This window comes from Triticum dicoccoides, chromosome 7A, assembly GCF_002162155.2.
Source record: "Triticum dicoccoides isolate Atlit2015 ecotype Zavitan chromosome 7A, WEW_v2.0, whole genome shotgun sequence".
Taxonomy (NCBI): domain Eukaryota; kingdom Viridiplantae; phylum Streptophyta; class Magnoliopsida; order Poales; family Poaceae; genus Triticum; species Triticum dicoccoides.
In genome coordinates, this window is record NC_041392.1 from 741,573,048 (window position 1) to 741,596,062 (window position 23,015).

Genomic DNA, 23,015 nt, shown 5'->3' on the forward strand with positions numbered 1-23,015 from the left:
CAATGCAACACATAGGATGCTACTAGGAGGACAACCAATATATATAGATGACTATAGCTGTTCCTATTTGTAATTATCATATTGTAGGAACTTAATCAGGGGTTAGTTTGTTTGCATATTTCATCAACTCACTCCAAGCTTCAATTATGAGAGGAGCATTACGAGAAGGTTCCTTGGATGATGCTGGATGTACCCATCTCTTGCAGCTGTTCTGATCTAGCTTCTTCTTGTTTACTTGGCCATCTCTTATCTAAAGATGTGTCAGACATTCACTCATTTTCTGCCAACCATGCAGTACTGTACGATTTGCAATGTGCTTTTCATGGCAAAGACGAAGTTCCTAAAGGTAAATTTTGATAATTCTACATTCAACTGTATTACCAGTCATAAAAGTGTTACAACAAGAGTTCCATAACTTGTGGTTGCAAGGGATTTAGTGCGCTGTATGCAGAGAATAGATGGTGACTATTATGCTGAGGAAAGTCTTACTGATGAAATGTAGGCCTGTGTTTTTCAGCGTTCTAACTACCAAGTGTGTGCTAAATTATGCAGACACTACATCAAATATGCATTGTAAATGCTGGAGATGGTTTCAAACTGATCTGGAGCACAACGATCTTATATGTTTGGATCCTTTAGTGTAAGATTAATTTGTGAATTTGTGGTACAAGGCTTGCTAGAAAATATATGTGCAGCCAATTACCAGTGTTTTTGGGTGGTTTGTGCACATGCTCAAACAGGGAGGATACCTGAGGTCCAACAAAGGCCCTTGGAGTGACCCCTAGATTATGAAGGTAGTTTTTTTTTTCTAAATCAGCTGTTGCCCTCTTACAACATGATATCTAACTTGCCTACTACAACTACTTATGAACTTATTTCTTATTGCATATCATACATGGCATGGAATCATCTAAATTAAGGGATATTGTGCAAGTATCTGATATAGAAGACACAATTACAAGCTCTGTACGATTGCGTGCGCTTAAGGCAAGATCATCAAATATCTGATCTGTGAGCTGTCATTTGTTCAGTGAGTCAATCTCTTTTCAGTTTTAACGTTTTATGCGTTGTTCCTACTTCTTTCAGTTACCAGAAAGAATTAATGATACATCAAATTCTGAATTAAGTTCAGTTGTTGATGATCTTGGATCCCCTATAGCCTTGGCTAATGCTAGAAAGAGTTAGTGATACATCAGATGGTGAATCAGGTTTAGATGTTGGTCTTGGATCCCTTTATAGTCCCTGAAGATGTCGAATATCATAGTTTGGCTCCAGACCGTGAGGAAGTGAATTATTGTTTCCTTAATTCTAGCATTACACTAATAAGTTCCATTGGTGATCTCACTTGTCAACTACTAGATCATATCTTCGAATGAACATAAGGAAATAATAGATATTTCTTTTTCGTCCCGACATACCTAAATGTTCAGTCATTGTTCCCTGACAGAAAAAAAATGTTGACCAACATTTTCAAAAGTTGGAGCTATAACTGATTTGGTAATCATGAGGGATATGCATATCAGGATGCATCATGGATTTGGATTTGTTACAATCAGTACATGGATTGGGTTCGATGCGTATATGGTAGTGATTGCACTGCTAACCGCTTGATTTGGTGTTTCCTCTGTTTTGGTGCGGCGTGCGTGTTGCTTTCAGAGCTTGAAGCGAGCGAAATGCCGAAGGAGAATCTTGGGGATGACGGAGGCTTCGACGACGACCTCAGCCGAGAGGTAACGAGACAAAACCGTACATGAGGTTTTCATCTCATACGGCTCCTCTCTAATATACATACATAGTGCTAAGCGAAATAATCTATAGAATCAGACTAAAAATTGCTTTCTTGTTTCTGCAATTCTCACTGTATGCAACTCTGTCAGTACTCAGGCTGTATAGCCGGTGGGGAGTAGTGAAAAACTGAATTAGTTGATTCTTAGAAGTTGGACTGATTTGTTTGATACGTCGGCACTGTCGATGTGGTCTTCTTGAATAGACTATGTGTGTTTTAGACTAGGTGGAGTATTCAATGTTTTGTGTTATTGTTTGTGTCTAGATGAACTCTGTAGTTACAAAGGAGTTCCCAAATTGTCTAGATGGCATGCATAGTTTAATGTAAAGTGTGTTGCAGACCTATAAGCAATATATTGAAAAAATTATAACTGTCTCTTGCATGCTTTCCTTGGTTGTGTGGATAATATGGCAATTGATGTTTATGTATTTTCAGTTTTAAATCTAAAGTTTATCTCCATATGCCATGTTCAGTGCATGTTAATTTTGTCACATGTGCCAACGCCTATGCTTGCGTTGATCATTTTGACTATTTATGTTCGTTGTAAACAATCGATGTGACCAAGCTGTGGCGCTCTTCAGCTCCACCAAGAGAGCACCATGTGATCCTCACATAAGGTCTTTGTTTGCTGCATCCACAATTAAAACATTGACTAGCCAGTTCACTTTGATGCTAATACATGCCCCATTTTACATGTGATTTTTGATGCCATAGCATGTTAGCTAAAAGATTTAGTTGGTATTTCATATGTAGAGGATATGGATGTTACATTTTTTTCAAAATGCATGGTAAATGTTCAGTTATATGCATTCTCAATCTGTCTTGCAACATTGATTTGACGGATGTTGTACTTCTGAGTACGTTCTAATCATTTACTATCTCAAATGTATATCATATTATTTTGTCTTTCATCATTAAAAGAAGCGTGATGCCTAGACTTTTGAGTATTTTTCTATACATTTTCCATCTAACAGTTTAACTTGTACCAACTACCTCAATTTCTCAAAATCATGTCTAATGGAATAGCCTCTGCCGGTAAAGTTACTTTCAGTACTGGCGAAGCTTGCGGATTGTATGTGAATGAAGCTCTTCCAGATATTAATTAATTTTCGAAGGGTCGGGTCCTAGAGATAGCAAATAGAGGGTATGACACTCTAAACTTAGATTACTGCAAACACAAAGTGACTTTCTAATGGGTTGCATATTTTATTGCTTCAAATAACAAACAGAGGGTGTCACACTCACGTAAACTTAGATTATTACAGAAAATTACAAACCACCCTTTTCATGGATCAAGTTAAAACTGCATAGATTTGTTATAGGATAATAATGAATTAGGTAAGTATTAATTTAATATAGGACTATAGTATGTTTTCAATCATTAAAAGTATATATGTTATACAACATAAAATGGGTAATATTTGCCAAACATTATCAAACTACAAAAATTGGCATAATAGAGTTTCCAAAGTATATGTATTAATTAATGAAATTGGTATCTTGAAAATAATATGAATTTAATTTTCTATAATTCTCATGGATGCAATGCAATAGGGTGAATTATTTTATTGGAAGGTGCTATAATATAGGTCTGAAAGATCCACTTCAGTTGTTGCTCTTATGAATTACTTTATTTGCTTTATGTTAATGCCCAATTATATCCAAATTACATGTGGCATGAACACGGATGCCGTTCTTTCCTAAATGAACATATGTTGATCAACAGGCGCTTTGTGTTCTACAAATGGAGCTCCCCAGAGATAGTTGTATACAGTACCTGTTGTATATGTTACTTTTGAACCATCTGTAATATCTGTAATGAGTCGTCTAGCCTATTAAACTGTTGCCCCTGTGTTCATATGTGCCTATCGTTATCTAAAATGCTTGTCTTTGCTTCTAAACCTGATAGATTTTATGCATGTGCACTATTTGCAATGCATTTTTGTCACTGTGTCTTATTTTTCCCAGCACCGAGATGCTCTTGTCAGTGCTCAAGTCTGATCTATTTTATGCATGTGCACTTCCCCTACTGAATTTCTGTTGTTGTATCGTCTGGGTCTCGCTAAACTAAAGCTACTATCATACAGGCACGTTAACAAACACGATAGCTTGGTTAGTGCGCATAATCCCGCCTCAAGAGGCGCCACCAGGTGGCGCCCCAATCACTAGTGAAGATCATGGTGCTACTTTGAAGCACAAGTGTGAAAAAAGGATAGCAACATTATCCCTTATCTTTTTTTTTGTTTGGGCCTTTTTTTATGGCCTCTTTTTTATTTTTATTTTATTTTTTGTCTGGAGTCTCATCCCGGCTTGTGGGGGAATCATAGTCTCCAACATCCTTTCCTGACATGGGACAATGCTCTAATGATGATCATCACATTTTTATTTACTTACAATTCAAAAATTACAACTCGATACTTAGAACAAAATATGACTCTATGTGAATGCCTTCGGCGGTGTACCGGGATTGCGATGAATCAAGAGTGACATGTATGAAAAATTAAGCATGGTGGCTTTGCCACAAATATGATGTCAACTACATGATTATGCAAAGCAATATGACAATGATGATGCGTGTCATAATAAATGGAACGGTGGAAAGTTGCATGGAAATATATCTCGGAATGGCTATGGAAATGACATAATAAGTAGGTATGGTGGCTGTTTTGAGGAAGATATAAGGAGGCTTATGTGTGATAGAGCGTATCATATCACGGGGTTTGGATGCACTGGCGAAGTTTGCACCAACTCTCAAGGTGAGAAAGGGCAATGCACGGTACCGAAGAGGCTAGCAATGATGGAAGGGTGAGAGTGCGTATAATCCATGGACTCAACATTAGTCATAAAGAACTCACATACTTATTGCAAAAATCTACAAGTCATCAAAACCAAGCACTACGTGCATGCTCCTAGGGGGATAAATTGGTAGGAAAAGACCATCGCTCATCCCCGACCGCCACTCATAAGGAAAGCAATTAAAGAATACCCCATGCTTCAAATTTGTCACACAACGTTTACCATATGTGCATGCTACAAGATTTGCCAACTTCAACACAAGTATTTATCAATTTCACAATTACTCAACTAGCACACCTCTAATATTACCACCTTTATATCTCAAAACAATTATCAAGCATCCAACTTCTCTTAGCATTTAAAATTTTATAACCAAAGTAAATTACCATGATGTTCTAAAGGACTCTCAAAATGATATAAGTGAAGCATGAGAGATCAATTATTTCTATAAAATAGAACCACCGCCGTGCTGTAAAAGATATAAGCGAAGCACTAGAGCAAAAATTATCCAACTCAAAAGATATAAGTGAAGCACATAAAGTATTCTAATAAATTTCAATTCATGTGTGTCTCTCCCAAAAGGTGTGTACAGCAAGGATGATTGTGGTAAACTAAAAAGCAAAGACTCAAATCATACAAGACGCTCCAAGCAAAACACATATCATGTGACGAATAAAAATATAGCTCCAAGTAAAGTTACCGATGGACGAAGACGAATGAGGGGATGCCTTCCGGGGCATCCCCAAGATTAGGCATTTGGTTGTCCTTGGATTTACCTTGGGGTGCCTTGGGCATCCACAAGCATAGGCTCTTGCCACTCCTTCTTCCATAATCCATCAAATGTTTATCCAAAACTTGAAAACTTCACAACACAAAACTTAAAAGAAAATCTCGCGAGCTACTTTAGTAAAAGAAAGCAAACCACCACTTCAAGGTACTGTAATGAACTCATTATTTATTTATATTGGTGTTCAACCTACTGTATTCCAACTTTTCTATGGTTCATAAACTCTATTACTAGCCATAGATTCATCAAAATAAACAAACAACACACGAAAAACAGAATCTGTCAAAACAGAACAGTCTGTAGTAATCTGAAGGTTTCGAATACTTCTGGAACCCCAAAAATTCTAAAATAAATTGCTGGACGTGAGGAATTTATCTATTAATTATCTACAAAAAGAATTAACTAAATAGCACTCTCCAGTAGAACATGGCAGCAAATCTCGTGAGCGCTAAAGTTTCTGTTTTTTACAGCAAGATCGCAAAGACTTTCCCCAAGTCTTTTTCCAAAGTTCTACTTGGCACAAACACTAATTAAAAGCATAAAACCACATTTAAACATAGGCTACATGAATTATTTGTTACTAAACAGGATCAAAAATCAAGAAACAAAAATAAAATTGGGTTGCCTCCCAACAAGCGCTATCGTTTAACGCCCCTAGCTAGGCATAAAAGCAAGGATAGATCTAGGTATTATCATCTTTGGTATGCAATCCATAAGTGGCTCTCATAATAGATTCATAAGGTAATTTAATTTTGTTTCTAGGAAAGTGTTCCATGCCCTTCCTTAACGGAAATTGGAATCTAATATTCCCTTCCTTCATATCAATAATTGCACCAATCGTTCTAAGGAAAGGTCTACCAAGAATAATAGGACATGTAGGATTGCAATCTATATCAAGGGCAATGAAATCTACGGGCACATAATTCCTATTTGCAACAATAATAAAATCATTAATTCTTCCCATAGGTTTCTTAATGGTGGAATCCGCAAGATGCAAGTTTAAAGAACAATCATCAAATTCACGGAAACCTAGCAAATCACACAAAGTTTTAGGAATCGTTGAAACACTAGCACCCAAATCACATAAAGCATAGCATTCATGATATTTAATCTTAATTTTAATAGTAGGTTCCCACTCATATTGAAGTTTTCTAGGGATAGAAACTTCCAATTCAAGCTTTTCATCATAAGATTGCATTAAAGCATCAACGGTATGTTTAGTAAAAGCTTTATTTTGACTATAAGCATGCGGAGAATTTAGCACGGATTGCAACAAGGAAATACAATCTATCAAAGAGAAATTATCATAATTAAATTCCTTGAAATCCAAGATAGTGGGTTCATTGCTATGTAAAGTTTTAACCTCTTCCATCCCACTTTTATCAATTTTTGCATGAAGATCTAAAAACTCCGAATCATTAGGACGCCTTCTAACTAAAGTTGACTCATCTCCAGTCCCATCATTATCAAGATTCATATTGCAAAACAAAGATTTAATAGGGGGCACATCAATAACTTTTAGATCTTCATCTTTATTATCATGGAAACTAGAAGAACACGCTTTCACAAAGCAATCTTTTTTAGCACGCATCCTAGCGGTTCTTTCTTTGCACTCATCAATGGAAATTCTCATAGCTTTGAGAGACTCATTGATATCATGCTTAGGTGGAATAGATCTAAGTTTCAAAGAATCAACATCAAGAGAAATTCTATCCACGTTCCTAGCCAACTCATCGATCTTAGACAATTTTTCTTCAATCAAAGCATTGAAACTCCTTTGCAAACTAATAAATTATTTAATATTAGATTCAAAATCAGAGGGCATCTTATTTATAATTCCCATAAGAATTGTTGTAGGAATTACCATAATTATTAGAGGAATTACTAGGAAACGGCCTAGGATTGAAATTACCTCTATACACGTTATTACCAAAATTGTTCCTACCAACAAAATTCACATCCATAGATTCATTATTATTCTCAATCAAAGTAGACAAAGGCATATCATTAGGATCAGAAGAACCACTTTTATTAGCAAACAATTTCATAAGTTCATCCATCTTTCCACTCAAAATATTGATTTCTTCTATAGCATGCACCTTTTTATTAGTAGATCTTTCAGTATGCCATTGAGAATAATTAACCATAATACTATCTAGGAGTTTAGTAGCTTCTCCTAAAGTGATTTCCATAAAAGTGCCTCCCGAGGCCGAATCTAAAAGATTTCTAGAAGCAAAGTTCAATCCGGCATAATTTTTTTGTATAATCATCCAAAGATTCAAACCATGTGTAGGGCAATTACGTATCATTAATTTCATCCTCTCCCAAGCTTGTGCAACATGTTCATGATCAAGTTGCTTAAAATTCATAATATCGTTTCTAAGAGTGATGATCTTAGAGGGAGGAAAATACTTAGAGATAAAAGCATCTTTGCACTTATTCCATGAATCGATACTATTTTTAGGCAAAGACGAAAACCAAGTTTTAGCATGATCTCTAAGAGAAAACGGGAATAGCTTCAGTTTAATAATATCATTATCCACATCTTTCTTCTTTTGCATATCACACAAATCAACAAAGTTGTTTAGATGGGTAGCGGCATCTTCACTAGGAAGGCCGGAAAACAGATCTTTCATGACAAGATTCATCAAGGCAGCATTAATTTCACAAGATTCAACATCGGTAAGAGGAGCAATCGGAGTGCTAATAAAATCATTATTGTTGGTATTGGAAAAGTCACACAATTTAGTATTATCTTGAGTCATCGTGACGAGCAAGCAATCCAACACACAAGCAAACAAGAAACAAGCAAAAATACGAACTAGAAAAGAGAAGGGGAACGGAAAAAGAGGGCGAATAAAACGGCAAGGATGAAGTGGGGGAGAGGAAAACGAGAGGCAAATGGCAAATAATGTAATGTGAGGGATAAGAGTTTGTGATGGGTACTTGGTATGTCTTGACTTGTGTGTAGACTCCCCGGCAACGGCGCCAGAAATCCTTCTTGCTACCTCTTGAGCACTGCGTTGATTTTCCTTTGAAGAGTAAAGGGTGATGCAGCAAAGTAGCGTAAGTATTTCTTTCAGTTTTTGAGAACCAAGGTATCAATCCAGTAGGAGGCCACACACAACTCCCTCATACCTACACAAACAAATAAGAACCTCGCAACCAACACGATAAAGGGGTTGTCAATCCCTTCACGATCACTTACGAGAGTGAGATCTGATAGAGATAATAATAATAAGATAAATATTTTTGATATTTTTATGATATAGATTGAAATTAAAGATTGCAAAGTAAAATAGATTGGAAACTTATATGATGGAAAATAGACCCGGGGGCCATAGGTTTCACTAGTGGCTTCTCTCAAGATAGCATAAGTATTACGGTGGGTGAACAAATTACTGTCGAGCAATTGATAGAAAAGTGAATAATTATGAGAATATCTAGGCATGATCATGTATATATAGGCATCACGTCCGTGACAAGTATATCGACTCCTGCCTGCATCTACTACTATTACTCCACACATCGACCGCTATCCAGCATGCATCTAGAGTATTAAGTTCATAAGAACATAGTAACACATTAGGTAAGATGACATGATGTAGAGGAATAAACTCAAGCAATATGATATAAACCCCATCTTTTTATCCTCGATGGCAACAATACAATACGTGTCGTTTCCCTTTCTGTCACTGGGATCGAGCACCGCAAGATTGAACCCAAAGCTAAGCACTTCTCCCATTGCAAGAAAGATCAATCTAGTAGGCCAAATCAAACTGATAATTCGAAGAGACTTGCAAAGATAACCAATCGTACATAAAAGATTTCAGAGAAGAATCAAATATTGTTCATAGATAGACTTGATTATAAACCCACAATTTATCGGATCTCGACAAACACACCGCAAAAAGAGTTACATCGAATAGATCTCCAAGAAGATCGAGGAGAACTTTGTATTGAGATTCAAAGAGAGAAAAGAAGCCATCTAGCTAATAACTATGGACCCTAAGGTCTGAAGTAAACTACTCACACATCATCAGAGGGGCCATGGAGTTGATGTAGAGGCCCTCCGTGATCGATCCCCCTCAGGCGGAGCTCCGGAAAACGCCCCAAGATGGGATCTGTTGGGTACGGAAGGTTGCGGCGGTGGAAATAGGGTTTCGTGGTGCTCCTGGTTGTTTTCGGGGTATGTGAACATATATAAGAGGAAGAAGTAGGTCGGTTGAGCCACGAGGGGCCCACGAGGGAGGAGGGCGCGCCCCCCTGCCTCGTGGACTCGTCCGTTTCTTGACGTCCACTCCAAGTCCTCTGGATCACGTTTGTTCCAAAAATCACGCTCCCGAAGGTTTCATTCCGTTTGGACTCCGTTTGATATTCTTTTTTTGCGAAATACTGAAATAGTAAAAAAAACAGCAATTTGCACTAGGCCTTGGGTTAATAGGTTAGTCTCAAAAATAATATAAAAATATAAAATAAAGTCCATTAACATCCAAAACAGATAATATAATAGCATGAAACAATCAAAAATTATAGATACGTTGGAGACGTATCATGAGCCAGGAGCGAGGCCCATTGGTCCCGGTTCATGTCTGAAACCAGGACAAAAGGGTCCAGACGAACCGGGACCAATGCCCCACGAGGCCCGGCCGGCCTCCTGGACGCATGAACCGGGACGTATGCCACCATGGGTCCCGGTTCGTGACTGAACCGGGATTAAATGGGCTGGCCAGGCCGAAACCAAAGCCCTATTTTCTTTTAGTGCAGGGGTTCGGTGAAAAGTGCAAAATCAATTGAAAAGCTAGTTTGCAAACCCAAGGAATATGGAGGCCTAGGTAACCTTAATGTTGGGCGTCAGGCGTTGGACGCACGGACGTGTTATGGGACGGTTGACGGTTGACGTGTTAAATCCGTACCCACAAGACGTCATGCTAACCCCACACGTCAGAGCGAGAGTGCATGCAGACCATCTACCAGCTCGAGTCAATTCAGAAGAGACTGGTTTTTTTTAGCTCCCGGGGGCAGGGGCACCCCCTTATCCACACTGTTGACGGGAGAGGTTTCCAAGAGGAGAGAACGAGGCAGCGGAGGAAATCTAGGAGGATGCAGGCGCTTGTTTGAACGAGGCTAGGACGGGATCGAGGATAATTTAATGTTATGCGCTTTATGGTTTTGAGAAAATCTGGATTTCATAAGATGACTTATTCACCTAGACAAAGGAGTACCTTCGCATGCAACACACAATCTCTCTCCGCAATTTGCATGCCTTCTCTTTTAATAACTCGGCATGCAGCAGACACCACTTTCTCTCTCTTAACCATGAATGGAACACACACTCTCTCCTACTGTATCATTTACGTGAGACACACTCTCTCTCTCCTTTTATTTATTTCAATTCTTGCCATCATGAGTCATGTGATATAGGTGGGCGCATGCAGAATCTATATGTGACTTCAACCCTCCAGCGAGCCTAGTCCTGCCAACCTAGTTCTGCATGCTCCTTCTCTCGTCGTTGTTTGTCTCCTTAAAAAAAGTCTGCCTAGCTAAGCTGCTACTGCAAAGCGTCTATAACTGGACATAGGCTAGCCCGTATCTTATTGCCACTGGACGGATAGATTGAACGGTGCCGGGACTCCCGGGTGCCATCACAACTTTTCGAATTCAGAAGGAAAAAATATGTGAGATGTCGTGAGGGGTAGGGCCGTAGGGGGCGCGGGGCGTCAATGGCAACGATGAAGAAGCAAACTGCATGTTGCACATATCCTCCTGGACGGCGATGAGCTCCTCGGAAGCGGTGGGGCGGACATGGCGATGGACTTTCCCATCCACCCCGTCGACAAGTAACATTTCTCGCCTGCAGAAAATCGCTTTCCTTAGGGCTCGGGAGTCCCGGTTTAGATTGAGGCGTGATGGTTTCAAGTTGCCAATCTTCCTGGATGAGGCATCAAGCACAAATACCCACATGGACTTGTTGGGGGAGCTGGTGCGCATGAGGAGTTGGCGATCAGATCCGATGGTGGAGAGGCGGTGGTGGCGAACCATGGGCTGGGGGATTTTGGGCCGCAGTTTGTGATGGTAGATCGACGGTGCAAACAAGTGTGGCTGCCAGGGCAGCGCCATGTCCGCTTTCAGTTAGAGCGAGGGTGATAACACAGATGTCATTTAGGCAAGTAGACACTGAAGGCCGGGTTAATATAGACCAAATAGTTGTAATTGAAGAGCGTCCTGAAAGTTTTTTTTTTTGGAGAGTCAACGGGGGAGGGGGGGCCCACCTGAATTTTCATATTGATTTTTATTTGTCACAGGGACGAAAGTTAAATAGTGAAGGAGAGAGAGAGAGAGGGAGGGGCGAGGGGAGAGTTGAAGGAGAGAGGGGTGAGAAGCGCCCTAAAAATGACGATCTGATCAAAATTTACGTACTCCCTCCGTCCGAAAATACTTGTCCTCGAAATGGTTGTATCTAGACTTATTTTAGTTATAGATACATCTATTTTATCCATTTCTGGAACAAGTATTTCCAAACGGAGGGAGTACCTTTTTTAGTAGTGATTTTGTTTTTTTGGTGAGGGCTCCACGAAGGCTATTTCTTTCTAAAACTTTGCAAGAACATCAAATCTTTGATCCCTGAAAGTTTTAATTTTTTTCCTTTTTTTTACAAAATTACTGTTCATGAGGGTGTAGGGGCACACGGGAGCTATTGCACCTTTCACAAATAAATATAATTTGTGGTGTTTGATTATTGTATAATGTAAATATCATAATATAATGTGAATTCTCATGCATGTTTGCATGTTGAGGTGGCTTTATATTATGGATGATTGCATCTTGTAGTGGACCTTTCTCCATGCATGTTGAATGATGAGGTGGCATACTTGCATGTTGAGAGAAATATGATAGCGAGGGCTAGTTATCTAGATATAGAAGATGACTTTTTTTTGTGAGACCAAGCTGGGAGCAGGACAACGACGCGTCGCCACATAGCTCTGTATGTCCATGGTATGGAGTTAGTCCGTCTCGGGGGTGCGTGTGTGTCGGATTATGAGAAAGGTATGAAGATATTGAAGGAAGGCATCACTTCTCTTGTTGAATTTGAGGAGCAGAGAGATGGTCTTGCGATGGAGGACATGCTGTCAGGTGGGGCCGGTTCGACAGCAAAGGCCAATGAAAACATGGTGGATGCGACCGATGTTAATCCAGAAGTGCAGGAGGACACCCTAGTTGGGCTAGGGGCGCTTGAGAAGAAACACAAGGCAGGGCGGTAGTCAAATAGCCGTGACAAAGCACCGTACGAGGAACCGAGCAAGAGAACTCGATTTTGCCCAAGCAGCTGAGGAAGGAAGCTAAATGCAGCAATTGTTGCGTGGCCATGCACATGAAGAATACTTGCACAAATCATGTAGGTGTTAAGTTGCAAACCGCCTCGTGTTAGTGTTGGTATTCCTTCGTTTTTTTCATTTTATTTAATGCCTAGTCTTGAACATCGAGTGTCATGTAGAGACTATATGCTGTGGGATGTTGACTGGCGGAGAATGAAGACTCCATGGCCGTCGTGCTTCGAGCTGTGGAGGAGGGGGAACTGGTTGTTGTGGATTTAATGTTGAGAGGAGGCTTCCCACCGACTCCTTCATTTTCCTTCCATCATTACAGAACCGTGGAATTTTTTATTTGCCGCATTTTGTGGCAAATAGTCGACCAATCGCATAGAATGGGTTGGCCCATATGAGCGTGCGAGCCACTGGTTTTGTGAACCTTCTGAAAGGTTCTTGACCGATTTTAGGAACCTAAGGTTCATAAACCATTTTTTTCTTTCTTTCTGTGTTTTTTTTCGGTTTTGTGGAGGTGCCGGTGAACGGTCGAGGGAGGAAGGCCTAGATGAAGGAGGTTGGGCACGAGCGGAGATAGTAGAAGGAGCCACACAGGTCTTTTTTTAGACAAAGGAGCCATGCAAGTCGAGGCGCGATGGAGGGGATGAAGACGCCGGAGATCCGCGGCATCGCCGGCCTGCTGGCGGCGTATGAATTGACCATGACGATGATGAATGTCTCTATCTGGTCTGAGCCCATTCGCCACACTCAGCGAGCCCAATAACAAAACACCTGGTTGGCCCATCAAAATTCCAAACCCCATCCTCCCACCGCGGCCCATCTATTTAGGCCCAGAAGAAACCCCACCGGCTGCCATATCCACTTCGGCCCCTCAATCTCTCTCTCAGAGCCGTCGTCTCCTGGCCATGGCTGTCGCCGTCGCCGTCGCCGTCATCGTCTTAACCGCCGTTGCACGCCGGCGAGGCCGGTCCTCGCCCCTCGAGCTCCCCAGTCCAACGGCGTCCGCCCTCCCGTCGCCCTCTGCTCTTCACTGATCTCCCACCAAAGCTCGCGCATTGGTTCCCTCCGCGCAGGTCTGCTGCTGTTCTGCTGGATTCGTCGCCTCCTCTCTTCTCGGTAAGCAGCCCCTTCCTCCGTCTCGATTGAGATTACTGTTTTCTCGGTAGCAGTGAACAATTATGGTTGAATTGGATGTGGGCTGGTTTTCTTTTGCACGCGAGGTGCTCGTCATAATGCCGCGGAGAAGCTGAGAAAGGATACTCGTTTTTTCAGGCAGCTAATCTCAATCTGAATCTACTGGTGCAGGTGCTCGCTCTATCATGTGCTGTGAAATGAGGCCGGGGTTCGGGTTCGGGTCTGCGCGGCGCGGCGTCTGGAGGAGCTGGCCCGCCCTGTGCTCACGGCAGCTGCAGCAGTGCTTCTCCCCGTCTCTCCGCTCCGCAAAGAAGCTGCACGTCACAGCCACCACTCTCCCACTGCCTGACGCGAGGAAGAAGAGCAAGGTCATTGTGATATCAGGCCCCACCGGCGCTGGCAAGAGCAGGCTCGCGCTGGAGGTGGCCAGGAGGCTAGGGGGAGAGATCATCAGCGCCGACTCGGTGCAGGTGTACCGCAGCCTCGACGTCGGCTCCGCCAAGCCGTCCGCCTCCGAGATGAGCATGGTGCCGCATCACCTGATCGACATCATGCACGCGTGTGACGATTACTCCGCTGGGATGTTCTTCCACGACGCGCGAGCAGCGACGCAAGATGTTCTTGGCAGGGGCTCTGTGCCTGTCGTTGCAGGAGGGACCGGGCTGTACTTAAGGTGGTTTATCTACGGCAAGCCAAATGTTCCACAGTCATCCACAGACATCATATCAAGTGTGTGGTCTGAGCTCGCTGGATTTCGTGAGAGCGGCCGGTGGGAAGAAGCGGTGGAGCTCCTGCTCAAGGCCGGGGACCCCGAAGCTCGGGACTTGGATACAAATAACTGGGCCAGGTTAAGCAGAAGGCTCGAGATCATCAGGTCATCTGGTTCCCCTGCATCTTCCTTCACCCTACCATACAGCTCGTTTCAGAAGCAGCAAGACACCAAGCTAACTGATTCCCCAAGCGATGATGCAACCTGCGAGGCGAAGGAACTGGAGTATGATTTCCTGTGTTTTTTCCTAGCATGCCCACGGGTTGAACTCTACAGATCAATTGATTTGAGGTGTGAGGAAATGCTGGCTGACACAGGAGGCCTTCTTTCAGAAGCCTCATGGCTTCTTGATGTTGGGTTGCAGCCAAATATGAACTCTGCAACCCGTGCCATTGGTTACAGGCAAACCATGGAGTACCTGGTGCATTGCAGACAGAATGGAGGCAGTAGCTCCCCAGAGGAGTTCTTGGAGTTCCTGACCAAGTTTCAGCAGACGTCTAGGAACTTCTCAAGGAGGCAAATGACCTGGTTCCGCAACGAGAAGATTTACCAGTGGGTTGACGCATCGCAGCCTTTTGAAGAGATTGTTCAGTTTATCTGTGACGCTTACAATGGCTCTGATGCAATGGTGCTGCCTGAATCACTTGAAATGAAAAGGGAAAGTTGCGTGCACACAAGCAAGGATCTCAAAACCTATCGTCCAGAGAACAGGGTGTTCCTTGGGCACGAAGAGTGTTGCCACATTTTGGATTGGATTAGGAGGACGCAGGGGAAGTGAGGTTTAGTTCTTGTCTCTTCTCATACTTTGTTTTGTTTCCACCAGAGAAATTATCCGGCTATAGGATTTTGTCTTTTGAGAGATTACCACAGGAGTCTTCAGTTCTTTTTTTTTTTCTGTTTTCATCATAGATTCATCATATAAAAAAAGATGTCTTCTTCAGAGTGTTTGGAATGGAGTGATTAAATTGATGATCCAGTGGTGCTTCTTTGGAGTCTTTCTATTTGTTGTTTAGATAAAACTTGGAAATCGTTCTCGTCAGCAGACTGCATAATGCGAAATCAGAACCCTGAATCCCGAATAATATAAGGCAGAAAAACAAGTCAAAGGCACATAAGGTTTAAGGATGACATGTTCTCTCCCTCTTTGATTAGATCCTTTCATAGTCAGAAACTATATACATTACCGGCTCTTGCTGAGCGATGAATAGTCGAAGAATGCAACGATGCAGTGGTGTGGTAGATCAGTTAGTTCAGCATAAGTTTGACATAGTGTATCTGTGACTTCATTTGCACCTAACTGGACAAAAACTGTACAGCATAAGTTTGACATTGGGAAGTGAGGTGTAGTTGTACTCTCTTCTCATACTTTGTTTTGTTCCCACCAGCAATTTGTCCGACCATAGGATTTTGATTTTCTGAGAGATACCACAGGAATTCCAGTTTATTTTATTTTTCATCATAGATTCATAAAAAAGAGGGTTTTTTTGGAGTGTTTGGAATGAAGTGATAAATTGATAATCCAGTCATGGTTCCTTGGGAACTTGGAAGTCTTCTCTGTGGACCTGCATGATGTCTAGGGTCAGAACTCTGAATTCTTAATAATATATGACAGAAAAACAAGTCAAAGAGACATAAGGTTTAATGATGGCGCATGCTCTTGATCTCTTTGATTGGCCCGATCTTTGTTTGGAATGGAATGATAAATTGATAATCCAGGGGTGCTTCTTTAGAGTCTTTCTGTTTGTCGTCTAGATGCAACTTGGAAGCCGTTCTCTGTGGCAGACTGCATGATGTCAAGTCAGAACTCTGAATCCCGAAAAATATAAGTCAGCAAAACAAGTCAAAGAGACACATCGTTTAAGGATGGCATGTGCTCTCCCTCTTTTAGTTATGTGCAGAAGTAAAGATAAAAGTGGTTGGGCACTAAAGTTAAAGTGTAAACCAACACAAATCATGTTGAATGTGGGTGTCTATTTTGGGCTAAAACTGCATGGTGACTTATCTGAATTCCCCTGAAATTGTGTTCAGGTTCCCCCAAATGAGAACATAAGCATCATTGAAAAATGTAATGTAAGCATCCATACTTTGTTTCTGTGATGTAAGCCAGAAAGGAAGGAGAATAATGGAAAGATGCCTCTAATCTTAACTTAAGCAACCCAAAAGCAGTGTGCTGGTCTGTGGTGTGCCCACCTTGATGGAAAGCACTAACCTCTGCCTTTGAAAATGATGCAGATTCTTTGGAAAACAGCAAGCGAGGTCTAGCTCTACTCTCTTCTCATACTTTGTTTTGTTTCCACCAGCAAAACTGTCTGTCCATAGGAGATAATTATTACCACAGGAGTTTTCAGTTTTCTTTCTCTGTTTTCATCATAGATTCATAACAATGAAGTTTTTTTTAAGTTTCTGGAATTGAGGGATAGATTTATAATCAGTGGTGCTTCTGTGTGGCAGACTGCATGATGCCAAGTCAGAACTCTGAATTGAAAAGTATATAACTCACAAAAAAAAGTCAAATAGTGATGAGGTTTAATGATGGCGCATGCTCTCGACCTCGTTGATTGGATCTTTTCATAGTCGCAAACTATATATATATAACTAGCTGACTGGGCAAGAATCTAATGGAGCAGTGGTTTGGTAGATCTGTTAGTACAGCATAAGTTTGGCAATGGTGTATCTCTGACTGCATAATCTGCATTGGCACCTAACTGAGAGAAACCCACATCACTGTCAGTTCTGCACATAAGTAAATATAGAAGTGGACGTGTACCAAACTTTAAACCATCACTAATCATCTTAACTAGTAATTGCATGGTGATTTATCTGAAATTGCATGGTAATTTATCTGAACTCCCCTGAAACTGCTTAGGCTCCCTAAAGTGAGAACATAAGTAGAATCAAAATGTAAATGAATAATAATTTGTTTGCCATGAAGTAGCCAGAAAGGAAGGGGAATAATGGGATCATGCTGCTAATCTTAACCTAAGCACCTCAAAGCATTGTGCTATTCTATGTTGAGCCCACCTTTGATGGAAAGCACCAGCTTCTCTGCCTCTGAAAACGATGCAAATTATTGGGGAAACAGCGAGCGAAGTACTGCTGTTTCGCATACTTTTTTCTTGACATAAATGTTTTACTTACTTTTGTAAGGAAAAAAAGAGGTGCATTTTAAGAAGAATCAGACTGTCTGTGTACCTAAGTTGTACAGCAGCACTGCATGCCTAATAGAGCTGCACGATAATTAAACATTAACAACAGGTTGATTTTCTTCCTTCTGTCCAACAAACATGATGGTGCCAGGTAAAGGTAGCTTTTCTGTTAAGTCACGAAGATTTGATGAATCTTCTCATATATGCTTCTATATGATTTTTTTTTTTTTTGCTTTTCTCTCCTGCTGTTCTGTTAATAACCAGATCTGATACCAGTGAGTTAGATGCCCATGCATGCATGAACTGGCGGACCGACAAGTAAGCCAGGTTTGACTGGCCAGTCCAGGAAAAGCATCTCTATCTCTGTGGTCAATGCAACTAATTCATCTATATAGAAGTAGCAGCGCAATTTGCAGCGTAAGATGCACTGTGTCAAAGATGCGATCGATACCTTTGTCTTTGTAGTTGGGCACAATCTGGCGCAAACCATCTAACCAAAACAAAAGGTGGGCAGATGTCTTCAGATGGTGTATTCTAATTTTGATTATTCAGAAATTGAAAGAAATATGCATGGGGCATATGGTATATGCTTTTTTATTTTTGTTTTGAAGAAATTACATGTTTTTTTTAATAATTTCCGGTATTTCAGGATCTAAACAGCTTTGGCTTTGGCTACAGTTTGCACTAACTTAAAATAGTGACAAATTGTTTTGGTTTTTATTTTACCCAACTGATTACTGCCTGTACACAACTCTTTATGCTTAATGTTTGAAAAGTATTGGAGTCGTAGAGTAGATTCTTGCTGGTTTGACATCTTCACCTTAAGCATCTTATTCTAAAGCACTGCATTTTTTTTCAGTTCTCTTTTTCTATTTTGAATATAGAGTGTTTGGAATTGAGGGATAAATTAATAATCCAGTGGTGCTTTTCTGTGTGGCAGACTGCATGATGCCAAGTCAGAACTCTGAATTCAAACATAAATAACTGACAAAAAAAGTCAAAAGAGTCATGCTGTTGACCTCTTTGATTGGATCTTTTTCATAGTCCAAACTATATATACGTAACCAGTTAACTGGGCAAGAATCTAGTACAGATGGGTGGATCTGTTACTAGTGTAAGTTTGACAATGGTGTATCTCTGACTGCACTCGCACCTAACTGGGAAAAAAGCACATCACTGTCAGTTGTGCACATGAGCAATCATAAAGTTGAGTGGTACCCAAGCGTAAAATAACACAAATCTTGTGAACTGGAGGTAGGTATTTTGGGTTAAAACTGCATGGTGACTTTATCTGAATTCCCCTGAACTGTTTAGGTTCTCCCAAGTGAGACCATAAGTAAACATTTGAATGTTGTGTAAGCACCATAATTTGTTTGCTATGAAGTAAGCCAGAAAGGAAGGATGCACTAGTACCAGCACTATATGTTTGTTTCTTTTTGGTGTTGTCTCCTGTTGTTGTTGTGTTAACTACTACTTAGGTGTGATGCCAGTGAGATGGGTGCCCATGTGTGCAACAACTGGCTGGCTGGTAGGTAAGCCAGGTTTGACCAGGGAAGGCAAGCACTCATGAAATAACTCTACTTGGTCAATGCAACTAGTTCTCCTGTGCGGTGCTGCTGCCTTTGTACTAGTTTAGTAGAGTGGGATGCACTTGGTCAGATATGTGTTGCCTTTGTCTTTGCGGGTGTCTTCTTCTTCTTCTTCTTCTTCTTCTTCTTCTTCTTAATAAGCAGTGCCAGAAAACACGTACACTAAATTAATTAACTGTGCAATAGTTTAAGCAGCCGCCAGTCGGTGCTCCCCCTCGTTGACCCACCCATTCTTTTTCTCTCTTCTTCTTCTATTTATTTCTTCAACCCAAAAATAAAATGATTTTTCCTTCTTTCTTGGCATGACATATAAAAAATTATTTATTTATTTATTTATTTATGCCGGAGCGTGTGAAGAGGAAGCGGCAGTCGGCGAGGGGAGAAGTGGACCGTGGAACACGCCGGCCACGTGCACCCCCAGCTCCCTCCGCGAACCGCGTAACGGCAAAGGAACCAGCCGGAGTTGAATAAAAATCAAATCTTTGCACGGAGAAAGAAAGCGGCCGTCGGTTGATTAAGGGGCAGGGGAGAGGAGGCTTTGCTTTTGCTTGGTTCCTCTTCCTCCTCCCCCGTCGACAAGCAAAGGCCACCCACCCTCCAACCCCAGCTACCCACCCGACGCCGCCCGCGCAACCTCCTCCCCCCCCTCCTCCGCATTCCCCTCCCAAGGCCCGAGCACCTCCCGGCCGCCGGGACGGGAGGGATCTGCCTCCCCTGCGCGATTTGATTTGGGGCCGCCGGCGAGGAGGGGGTTTCTTTTCCTGGCTGGTTGGTTGGGCGGGCGGCCGGTTGGCATGGGGATCTCGCACCCGCTGTCCGACGAGTTCTACGGAGGGCCCCGCGGAGGAGGTCTGGGCAGCGCGCTGCTGCTGTCGCCGGAGCGGACGCCGCCGCCCGCCTCCTGCTGCTCGCCCGTGGACGACGGCCAGGAGGACTTCCTCCAGCACCAGGTGTCCCGGATGGACACGCTCGCCGGCATCGCCATCAAGTACGGCGTCGAGGTAATCTCACACTCTCTGTCTCCCATCCCTGATAGTTTGATTCGGTGTGGCTGCTGATTGGTGCGGAGCTGCACCTAGAAAGCGGTGGTGATCTATGTGTGCCATATTCTTGCTGAATGGAAGGAACAACACTATTATCAAGGAATTTTGGTAGAAAATATGCCATGGAGTTTGTGTCTTGTGGCAAGTTTGCTGCACTTCAAAGACAGGAGAGGACTTGTCTCTGACAAAGATCCAAACATTTACATATGTTTTCCATAGTTTGCGGCTGCCTAGTGCTGGTATGTCCTTCGTCTTGCTCCACTTGAAGACACCATGTGAGCCACGTCGTTCATGGCTACGGGTGATGAAATCCTGCAATGTCATGCAAAACTCTGATGAGTTTAGGGCGTCGGGCCGAAACATTTCTGTATTTGCATTGCGTTGATCTGTGACAATATCCAAATCTTACCCATGTTTTCTCTGGTATGTGGCTGTCATAGTGCACTGGTGCTTGTGCGGCCTTTAATCTTTCACCGCTTCAAAAATACTCCCGTGGGCTATGCACTTTGTAGTCACTGGCGTTGTAATCATGTTATGAGCATGATGCAAGCAAAACAGTGAGTTTCGACATCACACGCGCCGTGTTTTCGCGGGGAGTTCATGGGAGGAGTGACACAATGAAAGGCTGTTATGCATTTGCATTGCAGATCGATTTGGACCTCCTATTGGTCCCAGTAGTTTATTTGGTTGGAGTTGTAATTAAGGCTATCTCCCAAAGTACAAATGTACCGAGTTTGGTTACCATGTTAAGATTACTTCTTTTGCGTGCAGATCTCGGACATTAAGAGGGCAAATAGTCTTGTGACTGACAGCCAGATGTATGCACACAAGGCATTGCTCATACCTCTGCCAGGAAGGCCCATGCCATCCTCTGTGAAGCTGAACGGCTCCAGCCTACGATCGAAGAGGTAAACATCTCCTCATGTTAATTTTTTCCATGTGTTTTTGGTTATTTTTCTTCCATGCTGTAGCACACAGTCCATAAGTTTTATTCTTATTGGTTTTTGGTCAGTTACATATAGTACACTGCAACCTGTTTTCTTATCGACGCTGATTTTCTAAGATCAAACTACTGGCAGATAAAGAGAACTCATTTTAGCAGTTCATAATATTGGCGCTGTCTGTCGTCTAGTGTTTCTTACTTGCTGTTGCATCATGACATTTCACCCATGTTTTGACTATTTAACTTGGTGTACATGGTTTGTAAATACAATAGTCTTTGTTCTTTCATACAGGACATTTTTAATACTGCATTGAACTTAAGAACACTCTCTAAGCTATTCTCTGCTCTCTTTTTTTCAGAGCGTGGGCTCCGAACAATCAGCAAAACGGGGACATTGTGAATTCACTAGATTCTGATAAGTCTAGGCAACAGCAGTCGTCACTTGCAATGAGCAGCTTGCAGAGCTACTATGGCCTGAGTTCTCAAGGAGGAGATGACATGGATCTGAGTACAGAAATGTCCTTGTACAGCAAGGGAAGCTCCCAAGGTATTGGAAGTGAAATACTCCCAATTTCTTCTTCTCCGCCTGACAGTACACAAAGCACTGGCAGAGGCAACGGGGCTACCAAAGAGAAGCAAGATGGTTCCATACGCCGGCGGCAGAAAGTGGAGGCGGATACCCAGGACGACCTTCTGTCGGACTCGATCAAGATGATCAAGAGCTTCCTGCCGAGGCCGGTCTCCAGCATGCGTCTGAATACGGACGCGGGCAGCCCGGATCCCGCCGCGAGGAGCAGTGGCGGCTCATTCCTCGACGGGTTCAAGTCCGTGGTGCGGAGGTCGCCGAGCGCCCCGAGCTTTGCGGACTCGGAGAACAATGGGGTCTCCATGTGGTCGAGCTCCAAGTGGACATTCAACCACGAGTCCTTCACCCGGCCGTTGCTTGACGGCCTCCCGAAACCCGCGACGGGTCGCAGGATGAAAGCTGCCCTAGACTGAGTTTTAGTCTCCATGCCGGCGCAACAGTAGTTCTACTGCTGCAAACTCCATTTGTAGTCATGTCATCCACGCATGTGATCTGAGTTGAGAGGGAAATGGAAGAGGTGACTTGGTTTGCCATGATCTTCAGCCACCTCAATCCTTGTTCCTCATACTGATGACGATCACATTGACTTGCAGCTCCACACTCCGCCCATCTGCCTTTTCTCATGTGGCTTCTGCTGCTAATTCATCATTCGTCCTGTATAATTGTATATCACATTATATACGGAGTAAAATGCATGTTTAACTTTGTTACCACGCTTGTCTGCTTTGTTTATTGGGTTTGGTCGTTGTATTCAGGGAAGTGTAAAAATACAGGCACTAGTTGATTTTCCCGTGAATATGGTGCCTGTACTGGCTCAGCACGGCTGCAAGGCCCCACCTGTCAGCGAGCCATTGAAACCATCGTCCTTCTTCATCGTGGCCGTTATTCATTTGCTCTTTCCGAGACTTGTTCATTGCCTCTATTATGCCTGATGCTGAAGAAGAAAGCTTTGAAGAATCATCATGGTTGCAACTATCCATGGAGAAGATGGCAAAAGGGCTTTTGCAGACAGTAGAAGCAAAACGCCTTGTGTTTGCAGGTTGAAAACTCTGCTCTGCAGATGCACAGGTCCATCTGGTGAACTCATATTGTTATATCGAAATAAACCATC

At 42.4% G+C, this 23,015-nt stretch overlaps 2 protein-coding genes across 2 annotated transcripts; both read left to right on the plus strand.

Moving 5' to 3' along the window:
* Window positions 1–13,567: 13,567 nt before the first annotated feature.
* On the plus strand, window positions 13,568–15,566 carry LOC119334119 (tRNA dimethylallyltransferase 9-like). Its single transcript, XM_037606765.1, has 2 exons — window positions 13,568–13,810; window positions 14,000–15,566. The coding sequence occupies exon 2, from the start codon at window positions 14,014–14,016 to the stop codon at window positions 15,373–15,375; it is 1,362 nt and encodes a 453-aa protein (XP_037462662.1). The 5' UTR covers window positions 13,568–13,810; window positions 14,000–14,013; the 3' UTR covers window positions 15,376–15,566.
* Window positions 15,567–19,815: 4,249 nt separating this feature from the next.
* Window positions 19,816–22,617, plus strand: LOC119330316. The gene is made up of 3 exons (XM_037603419.1): window positions 19,816–20,333; window positions 21,147–21,283; window positions 21,678–22,617. The coding sequence occupies exons 1-3, from the start codon at window positions 20,127–20,129 to the stop codon at window positions 22,315–22,317; spliced, it is 984 nt and encodes a 327-aa protein (XP_037459316.1). The 5' UTR covers window positions 19,816–20,126; the 3' UTR covers window positions 22,318–22,617.
* Window positions 22,618–23,015: the final 398 nt, after the last annotated feature.

What these genes read in the sequence shown, in the direction of transcription:
- LOC119334119 (XM_037606765.1), top strand. Translation starts at nt 14,014, where the DNA reads ATGTGCTGTGAAATGAGGCCGGGGTTCGGGTTCGGGTCTGCGCGGCGC.
- LOC119330316 (XM_037603419.1), top strand. Translation starts at nt 20,127, where the DNA reads ATGGGGATCTCGCACCCGCTGTCCGACGAGTTCTACGGAGGGCCCCGC. An exon ending in CCATCAAGTACGGCGTCGAG is followed by an intron (nt 20,334 to 21,146) that starts GTAATCTCACAC and finishes TTTTGCGTGCAG; the next exon opens with ATCTCGGACATTAAGAGGGC. An exon ending in TCCAGCCTACGATCGAAGAG is followed by an intron (nt 21,284 to 21,677) that starts GTAAACATCTCC and finishes TCTTTTTTTCAG; the next exon opens with AGCGTGGGCTCCGAACAATC.